The sequence below is a fragment of the Rhincodon typus genome, chromosome 12, assembly GCF_021869965.1.
Source record: "Rhincodon typus isolate 14 chromosome 12, sRhiTyp1.1, whole genome shotgun sequence".
Taxonomy (NCBI): Eukaryota; Metazoa; Chordata; class Chondrichthyes; order Orectolobiformes; family Rhincodontidae; genus Rhincodon; species Rhincodon typus.
Genome location: NC_063343.1, coordinates 56,461,315 through 56,476,387, shown reverse-complemented (window position 1 = coordinate 56,476,387; position 15,073 = coordinate 56,461,315). Strand labels below are relative to the sequence as shown.

The 15,073-nt window shown below is 40.6% G+C and overlaps 1 protein-coding gene across 13 annotated transcripts in view; it reads left to right on the top strand.

Moving 5' to 3' along the window:
- hmgxb3 (HMG box domain containing 3) overlaps nucleotides 1–15,073 on the top strand; it is a 77,379-nt gene that overhangs the window by 43,615 nt on the left and 18,691 nt on the right. For all 13 annotated transcript variants that reach the window (XM_048603551.1, XM_048603554.1, XM_048603555.1 and 10 more), the window contains 3 exons: nucleotides 6,592–6,719; nucleotides 8,369–8,500; nucleotides 13,890–14,074. In XM_048603551.1, the coding sequence (XP_048459508.1) occupies nucleotides 6,592–6,719; nucleotides 8,369–8,500; nucleotides 13,890–14,074 (445 nt within the window). The remainder of the gene's footprint in view (nucleotides 1–6,591; nucleotides 6,720–8,368; nucleotides 8,501–13,889; nucleotides 14,075–15,073) is intronic.

Below are 15,073 nucleotides of genomic sequence, written 5' to 3'. Positions count from 1 at the left end.
GCATGCAGCACTCTCCACCCAAGATCTCCGCTGGAAGGAGAAGAATCCTTTGGAGAGGGTCTTCCACTGGGGATCTCTGCCACCAGATGGTACAAATTACACCAGGCTGTGTCCAAGCGGCGGACAAAGGTGAGGAATTGGAGAATGTGCAGCAGCCTTTACAGGAATTGCCTCTACTATTATGAAGGGTGAGGAGGCAATTTCCCTCAGATGGCTCAGGTTGTGGGGAGCCATGTCCCAGGGAGGGTTCGGTGCAGGGGCCAATGTCAACTTCCAGATGAGCAGGAGTTAGTTCACCTGGAAGTCCACCATCTGAGCCAACTTTTTTTTTTCCTCCATGCAGTCTCATAGGTGAGCACCTCTGTCAGGAGGCTCAGGATGGCTCGGGCTATATACTCGATGTTCCATTAGTTCTTTTTCGTGAATAATCACTGTGTTGCTGGAGGGAAGTTTCGCACTCTGGTTCTATTTACTTGCCTTCTAATTTGTAACCAGCCTTTGTATCTGCTCAGTTGCTTCTGCAGGAAGACTTCGTTAAATGGCAAACTGATTGTGTAATGAATCTGGGACATAAACCCATGTCCTACCAGTCCACAGCTCATTGCTGAACGTTGCACCGTTAGGTTGCTCAGAACATGTAACGAGTCGGACAAAAAGAACCTGGGCAGCTTAAGACAAACAAAATTGGCTCCTGATCATTGAGGAAGATGAAAATTAAAATATAGCTGATGATGTTAGAACAGTACTTGGAGCACCCTTGGAGTGGTTCAGGTTTTGGCTGGTGAGCATGCAGTATGTGTCTATGCAAAAGTATGTTGCAATTAAATATTAACCAGTTACTGAACTGTACTGAACCAAGAAAGTTTGACCTGCTGTGATTTCAGGGAAACTGAGTAGAACAGCAACTATAAACAAAGAGCATGTCCATTTGTTTGAGGAGAATTACAATGATTAAATACTTGAATAAGCCTTTCATATAAAAATGAAAAGATTTGATTGTTTCTGAGTTGAAATGAAAGAATTATAATGTAGGAAATGTGTGTTTATCTACTTCAGGAGGAGGAAAAGACAAAGGGGAATATTATTTAAAAAGAGTGATAACAGCATGTTATGCTACATGACGATTTGGGTGACCTTATACCTGAAGTGGACAATTAATCATGTTGGTAGTACTCTGAAAGTAACTAGGAAATCATGGAATGTTGGTCTTATTGCAACAGAATTGACATTTATAAAACATACCTAGAGTACTATGCACATTTGTGGTCTACTTGTTGAAGGATAAATGTTTGGACATTGTAAAACTTTAATTGCTAAAATCAATATAATTCAAATACTAATTGACAGCGAAAGAACGTTTCACCTAAGAAGTGAATTCTGTCTTAGATATTCTGTATAACAAGGATACGCTTCACATAGTTACAAGCGCACTAATCACTTTCCACACAAATGTGGTAGGCAGATGTTCAATCTCTGTCTTTCCAACTTGACCGCCAGCACAGGATCTCACTTCCTGCTAAACGGATTTGGTTCTCGAGTCACCTTTACTGAAAGTGATCTTCTAATTGATAGAGGTTGCAAGTTTGGAAGTTCTTTAAGTTTTTGCAATGCATCTTGAAAAAGGTACATGCTGCTGCTGCCGCATTGGTGATGTAGGGAGTGAATGTCAGATAGGGTGACAGATGAGCGAACTGTTTTGTCCTGGATGGTATTGAGTTTTAGTCTTTGAGCTTTGCACTACTGACTTGTGCCTTGTAGATGGTGGGCAGGCTTTGAGGGCTTGGGAGGTTAGTGATTGCAGAATTCCTGGTCCTGTACAGTATTTATGTGGCTGATCCAGTTCAGTTTCTGGTCGCTGATAACCCCAGGATTTTTATAGTTGGCACCTCAGCAGTGATAGTGCCATACGAAGGAGCAATGCTTAGATTCTCCCTTGTTGGAAATGGTCATTGTCCGGCACATGTGTGACACAAATTTTGCTTGTCACTTATCAGACCAAGCCTGAACGTTGTCCAGGTCTTGTTGTGTTTCAACGTGGACTGCTTCAGTATCTGAGTCATGAATAGCATTGAACGTTGTGAATTCATCAGTGAAAATCTCCAAATCTGAAATGCTCTCACACTAACCCAGTCCTTGCTTTATTCTCAGAATCTTCATCCATTTTTTCTCACCAGGATTTTCTTGAATTGCAGCTTCTATTCTTAACGCAGATATCTATTGTTGTGGATTTTTAGACCAGATGTAATTGGATAACCTATTAGCTGTCTGTTTACTTTCCATTCCAGCTCTGTAGAAACTTCGATTGACAACACTTCCCAGAAATTCGATGTATTGTCAGAATTATCTTGGTTTCAATGTGGTCTTCAAAGGACATCACAAGCAGAAAATACAGGATTTTCCCAAAGTACAGGGTAATTACAGAAGTTAGTTCAGACAAGGTTCATCACAATGATTCCTAAGTTGAGAAGGTTGTCTTATCAGGAAAGCTTCAGCAATTTGTGCCGATACTCCATGGAGTTTAGAGCAGTGAGAGGTAATCTATCTGAACGGTATGGAATTATTAGGGATTTCACAGGTGGTGAGAGGGCATTTCCCCTCGTGACAGAATCTAGAACTGTGGACGGATTTTGAATTAAGATTCATCTGTTTAAAATGGAAACAGACAGTATTTCTTCTCGCTGAGGGTTGGGAATTCTCTACCTCTGAAAACTCTGTGAAGGCTGAGTCATTAAATATTTCCAATCTGTTGACCAGAATCTCAAACTATAGAACGGCACGATGGCTCAGTGGTTAGCACTGCTGCTTACTGCGTCAGGGACCTGAGTTTGATTCCAGCATGTGGAATTTACACGTTCTCCCCTTGTGTGCGTGTTTCTGCCAGGTCCTCTGGTTTCCTCCCACAATCCAAAGATGTGCAGATTGGTTGGATTGGCTATGCTAAATTGCCCATTGTGTCCAAGGATGTGCAGGCCATATGCATTAGCTGTAACAGAGTTACGGGGATGGGGTGGGAGCTGTGACTGGGTGGGATGCTCTACGGAGGGTTAAAGCAAACTCCATGGACCAAATGACCTCTTTCTGCATTGCAGGGATTCTATAATTCTACAGAAGGGGGAACAGTCAGAAAAGTAGCATTGAGGCCAAATAAATTCACTAGTGATCTTAATGATGGAGCAGGCTCAAGGTGTTATGCTTTTTTTGTGGTCTGATATTTCTTTCAGTGAGAGGTCAGCCTGTCCTACAAGATTATTTATTTATTTTTTGTCTCACTACTATGCTTGCTGCCAGCGCACAGGGCTGAATGTTTGTTCCTTTCTCCAGCAATTTCCTTTCATTTTGCTTGCAGTTGTGCAGATTTGGTGCAACACTTGCTATTTTTCAATTCTAGATCATATACTTGATATTGTGATGTATTATAACCAAATAATGACCAACTGAGTGTGTCCATGCATATTAATCTTTGGATTATCAAAGTATTTATCAGTTTGGTGTTTTGCAACCTGTAAGGATTGTTATCGGTAAATTTGTAATAGGGAGCACTTGCAAATTTGTAACTTTTTGAATGAAAATGGGAAACCAAGGGCTTCTGTGTCAGGAAGACAGAGCTTATAACAGTCATATTAATCTATATCAAAGTGATATTAGTAGAAGCCTGTGGTGACCCCAACCCTGAGAGCCTTTTGATTAAGACATGGAGAAAACAAGAGGAAGACTTAATTTTTAATATTATGAGCTTGCACACATGCCAAGTTCTGGGAAAGAAAGTCTTGAAAGTGCTTTTATTCAGCGTTTTTATATAATAAAAAAAGATGCATCGTAAAAAATGTTAATATTCTTAGCAAGAGAGCATACCAATTCATGACTTTCATCCCTGTACACATTCCTCCCTAAGTGCCCCTCCTGCAGACTCATTGATGTTTAGTATTTCCCATGCAAGCCAGGATGACTTCATATTAGCTTGAATGGTGATGCAAGTGTGTGGACCAGTCATTGAAGTATTCTTATGTTGAAATCCTGTTTACTGTATGGCTTTCTGTGATCTGTGTAATTAAATTTTTTTTGAGTGTTAGGATAAGTTATTTACTATCAGTGATCTGATAATTCACTGCTTGGACAAAGTGAGGATGAGAAACAAATGGACTTAAGTTAGATAATGATGACGATTATATTTAATATGAGGTGTTTGCTTTATGAACCGTTCTCTAAAGTAGCATTTTGCTCTCAGAACTGTCTTACTATGTCCTAAAGATTGTATGGAGAGGTTAGCTCAGTTGGTTTGATGGCCAATTTGTGATATAGAGTGATGCCGGTAGTCTAAGTTCAGTTCCTGTACTGCCTGAGATCACCATGAAGGACTCTCCTTCTTCTCAAACTCTACCCTTCCCTGAAGTGTGGCTCCCTCAGGTTAAACCACCACCAGTCGTTTCTCTGTAATGTGAAAGCAGCCCTATTGACCGGTAGGATCATGGCAACTTTACCTTTTTAGGATTGGATAGGCACTGTTACAATCTGCTTGAATTATAGATGACATGTAAAAATAGCATCTAATTTATATTTGGTTTATAAACTGTCAAAATTAATGTGTGTTGTATTTATTTAAAATAGTTGTAATAAAAAGGAATGCAAGAAATGGATTGCATTTCGGTATTATTTCTTATTCTGAAATATCAAACATACACCAATAGATGGCAGTATGCTTTCTATTCAGTGTATATACTGGGTTTGAGGCTATTGCTGGTCATTTCTGTGCTTCAGTTTCAACTATGCAATAAGTCTGGATGTCTACTATATTGTATAACTATATGCACTTTCACTGAACCATGTCCAGTGAGAGCATTTTGGTTTTGCTGAGTATATTTGAATACGATCTTTGCTCATATTAACTTCTAGTTTATGCTGCATTTTTCATTTAACTGTACTCTAATGATTCAAGAAGAACCCAGGAAGTTAATTTGGAGTTCAAGAATGCAATTGTGTATGATGTATACCAAAGACTTAAGTAATGCTCCCCTCCACTTCCTATAAAATGTACATCAACTTCTCTCTTTCTATCTTTTGCATTTTACTCAAAAAAAGATTTTCTTCAGGTATCCTTGATTTCCAATCACTGAATCAGCAAGTGGCTGACCTCCGCATGAGAGAGAATGTACCCACACTGGTTTTGAAAATTTTCCCATGTTGATGATAGTGTGAAGAAAAAAGAATAAAATTCTGCCCACTTTCCATTAGTTAGTGCTTCAGAGATGTGGAGAGGAGGAGGCCCAAATAGCTTCTGATGTAGAGTACTGAGCAATCAAGATCTGAGTTGGAGAGCTGTCTACAAGCTGCTATTGTCGTTGATATGTGCCTCGAACTGAAAGCTTGTGCTGACTCTGCCTGTATTTGCACCTGTGGTGCCACTAATGACCACTCTTGCTACTCTCCCTCCACTTGTGACTTTCCTCGGCTGCTGCTTTCCTGCGTCCCACTCAGCTCTATACCCAACTCCCTAAGTAAAAGCAAAGCACTGCAGATGTTGGAAATCTGAAACAAACACAGAATGCTGGAGAAACGCAGGAGGTCTGGCAGCATCTGACAGAGAGAAACAGAGTTAGCGTTTTGAATCCAGTATGACTTTGTCAGAACTGGCCCCCAACTCTCCTGCTCACCACTTTACTCGTTACCCTTACCCCCATTCAGCAGCCTCATGTGCCTTTCTACCTTGCTTCCTAAGTCCCAGAGACAATGAACAGCAAAGCAGCACAGTGAGAGTGGGACATAGGGGGGAGTGAGCAAATCTTGAGTCCAGGATTTGAATTAATTCAAAACATTTGAAAAACATTCATTTTATTGCTCCAATTTCTTATGCAACCATTTTACTGTGGTGTCACAGTACCTCGGCTGAATGGGTGGTGAGTGCACTCCAGTGCAGTGGTAACCTATTTTGGGGTAGCAAATTTTTAACTTAAGCTATTTCTATGATACCTGAAGCTAAATCACGCTGCTTTTTTTTTAATTGGAGTGGATTGCAATGTAAATTCCGCTTTGCTAGCGTACCCAAGCAGCTTGTATCTAGCTTTCTCACTAACTTCAAGCCATGTTGTTATGAATGCAACAAGGAAATGGGCAGATCTTCCTAACAGAGGAAGGAAAAGTCCATGGGATAATTGTCTAGTTTTAACAATCAATTGAGAAATGTGCAGAAATGAATGGACTTCTAATAGGGTAACAGCCCATAATCAAACTAAGATTAAGTGCAGAGTCGTAAACGTCTCCTGAGCTCCAAAAGCATACAGAAAGCAGTTCTTTTCTGTCATTCTGTTCAAATTGCATGTCCCAGAAGCAAATATAACACCTGTGCCTTTCTCGTCAATTTCTTTACGTAAAGTTGATATCAGGTCTATTGGTACAATAATACATAATACATGCTTTGAGGTGTTGGGAATACTAGAAAAAGAAAAAAATTCTCAGCATTCCATGTCCAACCAATATACTTAATCCTGATAGTTTAATAATTAGTCTAGTTCCTGCAAGTTCGATTTTTGAGCATTGCAAGAGCTAGTACAGTTGAGTATCAAATTGCTGATGAGGTATATTTCACTTTTGTTCCAGTTCAGTAGCTGGTCCTGAGGAATGCTGGCTGTTGACAGAAAGCCAGTTCCAAGTGGTTATAGTTCAGGCGAAAATCTGCTTGAATCCCCACTGTCTTGCACTTCATAACTTCACGGACATCAGCTCAGGTAAGAGATGTACTTTTTTCTTGCACCAGTCTCCTGATCCCTTGCAATTGACCAAGGTTCCAAACAATCTCCTATGAGCCACCAACCTGTGGAGTTTCTCCAGCTCAATACGGTTTATCGTTATAATCTCAGCTGATGGCATTAATGGACAAGCCCAATGCCAGAATTAAATCTAGCTTGATAGATTTTCTTTTTTGTTTGTTTAATTAGCTAACTTGATTAGTCACTAAAACATATTCATATGAGGCTGCAGAATTTTCTTTAACAACAGAAGTTTTTTTGCACAAACAATTTTTAAAGTCAGAGGTCACACGACACTAGATTATAGTCCAACAGGTTTACATTAAATCCAGCTTTTGGAGCGCTGCCCCCTCACCTGATGAAGTGACTTCAACCGACGAAGGAGTAGCGTTCCGAAAGCTTGAGGTTTCAAATAAACCTTTTGGACTTTAACCTGGTGTCGTGTCCACCTCAGTCCAACACCAGCACCTCCACATCACAATTTTTAAAGCAAGCTCTCAAAATAAAGTGATGGTTAGCAAGATCTCAAAACGCATGGGAAGAAGATTGAAACTTTGTTTTGCTGACACTAATCTATAACAGCCACCTGAATCTTAGCTACTTAAATCTGAGCTTTTCCTGCTGAGCTTTTCCAGCAACTTTTTTTGTTCTTGATTTACAGCATCTGCAGTTCTTTTGGTTTCTACTTAAATCATACTTCACTGACTTTCCTCAGTTTCATTGAGCTGTTTACATGTCTGCTGGCATGAACTTCTTCACAAATCTGAGACTCTAATCTTATTCTGTTCTATTAACCTGTATATTTCTAACCAAATTCCCCGGTTTGGATGTTTAACTAACTAAACCATTCTGCGAAGTGACTGGTTCCCTGAACTCCAACCAGAGCAACTAACCTTGCTTCTGAATTCAACTCTTGTGTTCTCTGAATTTAGTTTAAAAGCTTGCTCAACCCTAGATTGCTGTGATGTGAAAATACAGCTGGTGGCCTGAAGCGTAACATCACAGGGATCTCCACTCACATGCTTCCTAACACATTCTGGATTTAGTCACTGAACCGGAAGGACACTCTGACATTATTTCTTCCAAAGAAAACACTTGAAATAAATAACCAACAACAATCTACCTCTAATTTGAAATCGAAAAATGATATGTATATATAGAAATTATATACCATTCGTCACAGTGGTTAATGTTGTGGAATCGAACTGTGAGTGACTTGCTGCTGAGCATCTCCTGTCCATATGCAAGTATAACTCTTAATTTACTTTGTCTTCAGGCTTGAACACCTGGGTTCAGATTGCAATAGGTGGAAATTGTATGTTGCGCTATATCTCAGTACTATGATCCCACCTCTTGCTCAGCAGTGTCTGTCCATCCTATTTTCACCATGTGGTAGCAGTGGTAGACTGGATTCACTGAAGAAAAGCATTGCTAAATCTGTGTCATTATCATTCAGTCTATATTTCATTTCTTTTGTTGCTGTCTTTAGTTGCTATTTCTAGATTAGTCAGTTGCACAATTGCAAAAATTTTCAAAATCTAGTAATTTTTAGGAATAAATACCTGTGCTGTTTCTCAATAAATTTTAGAAAATACAGTTGTTCTATTAATTGATGATTTCTGTTCCAGGCTTATTTAATATCGGAAACAAGCTTTTGGTCAGTTTGGATTTACTGTTCAAAATAAGAAACCATATCAAGCTTGGAGAAGATCCAAGGGATGTGACCACTCCCATATTGAACTCTGTGCAAAAATTCACAGGTGGGTTACATTTTTCTTGTTTTATCTAGTGACTTGTTCAGAGATGTTATCTCACACCTCTGGAGTAGGTGGGACTTGAACGTGGGCCTCTTGGCTCAGAGGCAAACACCCTACCACTGCACCAGAATATCCATCACAGGCAAGTTTAATAATTTTTGAGTGAGTTGGTTTTGGGTGGCCTTAATTCTATTAATATGTAGCCAGGAAATTCTGGATAATCTGTCTTGAAGTTACACCATTGCACTCCTATGGTACACTGTCTTTGCTATGAGATGTTTTGTGAGCACTAGCAGTAATTAGTTTAGTAGTAGCTGTCTTAATTAGTTACTTTCTCTTGGAGCTTCACTTAACTGTTCTGAACACTTGGACTATGCAATAATTTTTGTTTGCAGTTCCTGAACGAAATTTGTTTTGAAATATTCTTGAACTAAAAGCCTGATGGTGTTTATAATGCTTGTGTGTCCTGTGTAACTGGATGGGGATGTGCCATAACATGGGTATTGAATAAAATAATGTTGACTAGCCATGAAAACAATTTTTTTTTGCAAAAGTCCCTTAAACTTTTGTGATTGATGGTGCTCTTTACAAAAGGATTAATAATCACCAATTATTGCCATCTCAGTCATAATCATATGAAAGTGCTCGTATATTTTAATAATTTTTTTCATAAAACAAATACTTTTTACAAGCTATTACGTGCAATGGGTGTACCTGTTTCACACCAGAGTCTGTGCATTGACAGGAGAATGGAAAGATGGAGAGAGCACTATGCTGCAGAGTAAGGACAGTGGAATGAAATGAGAACAAGAGGACATGGAGGGACTGGAAAATGCTTCTTTGCCTTCACTCTTGATCCATGGTATCCTGGTCAGGCAATGACCATCTTCAACAATAGACGATCTAATGATTGCCCCTTGACATTCTCTGTCAATATCCAGGGGATTACTATTCATATTGAACCGGACTAGCCATGTAACTGTTACAAGAGCAGGAGAGAAAATGGGTCTATGGCTTTGAGATAGAGGATTAGCCATAATTATACTGAATTGTGGACCAAGCTTGAAGGTTTAAATGGCCTGCTCCTATTCCTCCTAGTTTCAATGTTTTCTATGCTTTAAGAGACGAGGAGTCTTGCAGCAAGGAAGTCAACTCCAGACTCTCCAAAGCCTAACCATCATCTATAAGGCGAGTGCACAGCGTTCCAACACACTCCTGACTTGTGCTTTGTAGATGGTGGACAGGCTTTGTGGTGTCAGGAGGGGAGTTACATACTGCAATATTCTTAGCCCCTGACCTGTTCTTGTAGCCCCTGCATTTATTTGGTAAATACAATTGAGTTTCTGGTCAATGGTAACCCCCCAGGATATTGATATTGGGAGATTTGGTGATGGTAACACCATTGAATGTCAAGGGGTGGTTAGATTGTCTCTTATTGGAGATGGTCATTGCTTGGCATTTGTGTGGTATGAATGTTGCTTCCCACTTACCATCCCAAGCCTGGATATTGTCCAGACGTTGTTGAATTTGAACATGAACTGCTTCAGCATCTGAAAAGTCACAAATGGTGCTGAACATTGTACAATCATTGATGAGCATCCCCACCTCTGGCCTAATGATGGTGGGAAGGTCTTTGAAGCAGCTGACAATGGTTGGGCCTAGAACACCAACCTGAGGAACTCCTGCAGAGAAGTCCCGAAGCTAAGATGACCGACCTCCAGCAATCACAACCTTCTTCCTTTGTGCCAGGTATGACTGCAACTGGCAGAGAGTTTGCCCTCGATGGCTATTGATTCCAGTTTTGCTAGTTTTTAATGCCATACTCAATCAAATGCAGCCTAGATGTCAAGGCCTGTCACTCCCGCCTCACCTCTGGAATTCAGCACTTTTGTCACTGTTTGAGTAAAGGTTGTTATGAGGTCAGGAGCTGAGTAGTCCTGGTAAGCAAACTGCTTGTCAGTGAGCAGGCTGTTGCTATCCAGATGCTACTCGATAGCATTGTTGATGACATCTTCCATCACGTTTCTGATGATCGAGAGTAGACTGATGTGCCATTTGTTGGCTGGATTGGATTTGTCCTTTTTTTTGTGTATAGGATATACTGGGCAATTTTCCACATCGTTGGGTAGATACCATTGTTGTAACTGTACCAGAAGAGGTTGGTAGGGAATCACCAAATTCTGGAACATAAGTCTTCACTAATGTTGTGGCATGTTGTTGGGGCCCATAGCCTTTGCACTATCCAGTGCCTTCCTCCATTTCTTGATATCACGTGAAGTGAATTGCAGCTGAAGACAGGGTCCTATGATGTTGGGGACCATGGGAGTCATTTCGTCCACTTGGCACTTCTGGTTGAACATTACAGCAAATGTTTCAGTCCGATCTTTTGGACTGATATGTTAATGCTCTTTCATCATTGAGGATGGGGATATTTATGAAGCTGTCACCTCCAGTGAGTTCCACCACCATTTACAATTGGATGGGCAGGACTGCAGAATTTAGATCTGATCCATTGGTTATAGGATTGTTTAGCTCTATCAGTCACTTGCTGCTTATACTGTTTGGCATGCAAGTAGTCCTGTTTGGTAGCTTTACTAGGTTGATAGCTCATTTTTAGGTATAGCTCGTGCTGCTCCTGGCATGCCCTCCTGCACACTCCATTGAACCAAGGTACATCCTCTGGTTTGACAGTAATGGTCAAGTGGAGCATGTGCCCAGCTATGAGCTTGCAGATTATGCAAAGTACAATTCAGCTGCTGTTGATGGATGCAGTCTTGAGTTGCTAAATCTGTTCAAAGTCTGTATTATTTTGCACAGTAATAATACCACACAACACGATGGGAGATATTTTCAATGTGAACTGGGACTTCGTCTCCACAAGGACTGTACAACGGTCACTCTTACCAATACTGTCATGGACAGATCCATCTGCAACCGGCAGATTGGTAAGGATGAGGTCAAGTATGTTTTCCCTCTTGTTCATTCCCTTACTACCCATTGCAAGTTCAGTCTAGCAGCTATGTCCTTTAGGACCCCACCAGCTTGATCAGTAGTGCTGCTGCCAAGATATGTTCTTGGTGGTGGACATGGACATATCTTACCCAGAGTGCATTTTGCGCCCTTGCCATCCTCAGTCCTTCCTCCAAGTGTTGTTCAGTGTGGAGGAGTACTGATTCATTAGCCAAGGGAAGATGGTATGTGGTAATTACCAGGAGATTTTATTTGCCTATGTTTAATCTGAAGCCACGAGACTTCATGTCTGAAGTCAATGTTGAGGACTCTCAGGCATCTCCCTCCCAACTATATACCACTGTGCCGTCACCTCTGTTGGGTCTCTCCTGCCGGTGGGACAGGACATACCCAGTGATGGTGGCACCTGCAACATAGTCCTATTCATGGAATCATACCTACAGAGCTTTTGGTCATTTAACACAGCGTCCTGTTCGCATGCCCACTTGTCTGTACTCAACATGCTGCAGTGCACCAGTGAATCACAATGCAAACTGGAGGAACAACATCTCCTCTTCAGACGAGGCACTTTACAACGGATTTAATGTTGAGTTCAACACCATCAAATTGTGAACCAACTCCCACTCCTTCCTTCTCTTTTAGCTTGACTTGTTACATTCTCTGTCATCATGTCCTCTCTCCCCTTCGCCCACCCTAGTGGGACTGTCTGTTCTTTCGAGTCTAGCAGTCAGTCGCACCATTGTTCTACCATTCTCACATTCTGATCAATTAATCTGAACTATGAACATCTTTTCTCCCCCAGCACTCTGCATTCCACCCCACCCCCAACTATAGCATAAATGCTGCCTCCTCCATACTTAAGCTCTGATGAAAAATTATCCAGACTCTAAACATTACCTTGTGCAGTCTCCATAGATGCTGCCTGACCCACTGATCTGCAGCGTTTGTTGTTTTCAGTTTGGGCTGTTGCTCGACTAGCCTTTGAGACTGCTTTCCCAATTTTGGCACTAGCCTCTAGATGTTAGTACGGAAGACCATGCAGGGTCAACAGACCTGTTTTTCTGTCATTGTTTCTAGGTGACTAGGTCAATGCTAGGTGGTCCATCCAGTTTCATTTCTTTGTTGAGACTTCATAGCGAATGTTACAACTGGGCCATTTCAGAGGGCAGTTGAGTGTCAACCACCTTGCTGTGGCTGTGGAATCGCATGTATATCAGACCAGATAAGGATGGAAGCTTTCCAGCCTTGAAGATATTAGTGGGCTAGATTGGTTTTTCTGACAATCAGCAATGGTTTCGTGGTCATCAGTAGATTCTCAATTCCATATATCTTCTGGCAGATTCAAATCCTGTCATCTGCCATGGCAGGATTTGCAACCAGAACGATAATACCACTAGGCCATTGCCTAATTAGCTATTCTAACAAGCGACAGTTGTTTTAATATGGTAAAACAGCATTTCAGCACTGAAAAGGTGACTTGCAAACATGGTTGGTTACAGAATTGCAATGAATAATTTAATTCTTGAAAGAATCAGGGAATTTCAATAGCATTTACAAAGAATCATGCGATGGATAAGGCAGCATAGTGGCTCAGTGGTTAGCACATGGAGCCAAGTTCAGTTCCATGCTTGGGTGACTTTCTGAATGGAGTTTGCAAGTTCTTGCTGTGTCTGCGTGAGTTTCCTCTGAGTGCTCTGGATTCCTCCCACAGTCCAAAGATGTGCAGATTAGGTGGATTGACCATCGGAAATTACCCCATATTGTGCAGGCTAGATGGGTTAACTCTGGTAAATGTGAAGTTATGGGGATAGGGTGGGAGGCTGTTCAGAAGATCAGTGTGGACCTGATGGGCCGAATGGCCTCTATCGGCACTGTAGGCATTCTATAATAACCTTCAGCTAGTCAAATCCTAAAAGAGTGTTTTAACATGTTTTTACTTTTTTTCAAAAGGATATCATCTTTACTGTAGTTTAGATATACCACATATAGGAGATGGAAGAAACCAAGAAAACATCATGGGATTGCTTCCTTGTAGCCATTGCTCTCCTCTGTAGAGTTTCTGTTCACTGAGGACGTTATAGCCAAGGTTAATGAAGAAAAATTGATCTGGTCTGATGCTGTCTTGTCCAGGGCTTCTTTGTCCATCTTTCATCTCTCTGTCCTCCACGTCTCCAAAAAAAGTTATCAGACAGAAAATACTGCCAGTCCACAATAGTATCCTACCTTTTTCTTTCTCTTCTGCCTGTTGACCTCCAGGTTATTCCTGTCAGATTTTGGCAGATGTTGAGACTTGTGATGATTATGAGGCTTGGGTCCCACCCCAGTATGTCAGGGCAAACAGCTTACTGGGCCCCATGCTAACCTTTTGCCCCAACTGAAAATTGATGCTATTAACTAATATGTGGACTGATTTATTTTCCAGAGAAAATCTTGTCTGATGAGCAGCTGAATCAGCTTCAAGAGCTCCTATGGAATGGTTATTGGGCATTCGAATCCCTCACCATTCGTGACTATAATGACATGATTTGTGGGATCTGTGGAGTAGCACCCAAGCTCGAGGTAGCACAGAGAAGCCCTGAGAATATTCTTGCACTGAAAAATGTTGAGGTATATTTAAATATTAGTGACTTGATCATTCAGATTTTATGAATTTTCTGGATACTCATGTAGCCAACTTAATTGGAAGAACCAGTTTGTCTTCATGTTCCACTGCCTCTGATTATTTCAGTCATCTAAAACTTACGTCCAGATTATTGTCTTGCAATTATCTCTCGATGTCTGATGTGTACAAATTATTGATTTGGATGAGATTTTGCTGAGCAATTGATGACCTGAATATATTTTTCTCCTAATGTCTGTTGATTTGACTGTAAATCACTTTTCGTTTTCTCAGAGTAATATGAACCTATCAGAAATAGCATAGCTATCTACGTTCTGGTCATTCAATGTATTTGGTATCTCTATCCAATTTGACAAGCTTCAGAGGCCAGAGGAAAGGAAATGAGCTGCATTGACAAAATAATTGGATATCATTGAAGGAAGGAGATGCTATTAATTTCAACAGGAGTCATTTAATTAAAGCCATAAATATTGGTCCTGACATTGCTATCAACTTATTCTTGATTGTACATGCTCTTCTCAAAACACAACTCAATTTCTCATTTTACTTCTGCCACCGATGGTGAGAGAAGGTAACGTTTTCACCCTTGTTGGTCTGTTCATCAACAATATATCTAAAAAAACTGATGAACAAATTTCAGTAAAACTTGGTTTGCAGGTAGGGTATGGACCAAGTGAGAACTGATGAGTTTTTGTCCAAGATGCGGGTCTGGATCCTGGAATTTTTTTTAAAGGGTCCATTAACATTGGGAGATGAGATGAATTGACTTTCTTATTAAGAGTGCTGTTTGTTTTAGAATGTGTTATATTGTCTCAACTGTTGTGTAGAATTTCTGTCAGCTGCCCAGATGTGAGTAAAATTTCCAGAGTAATTTGTGGATTAGCCTGACGTCTCAGTGAGATGGAAACTCTCATAAAAAGCTTTTTTTCCAGTTTTGTAGTGATAGAGGAGCAACCATGTAGGGAACATTCCTGAGAAAGAGCTGT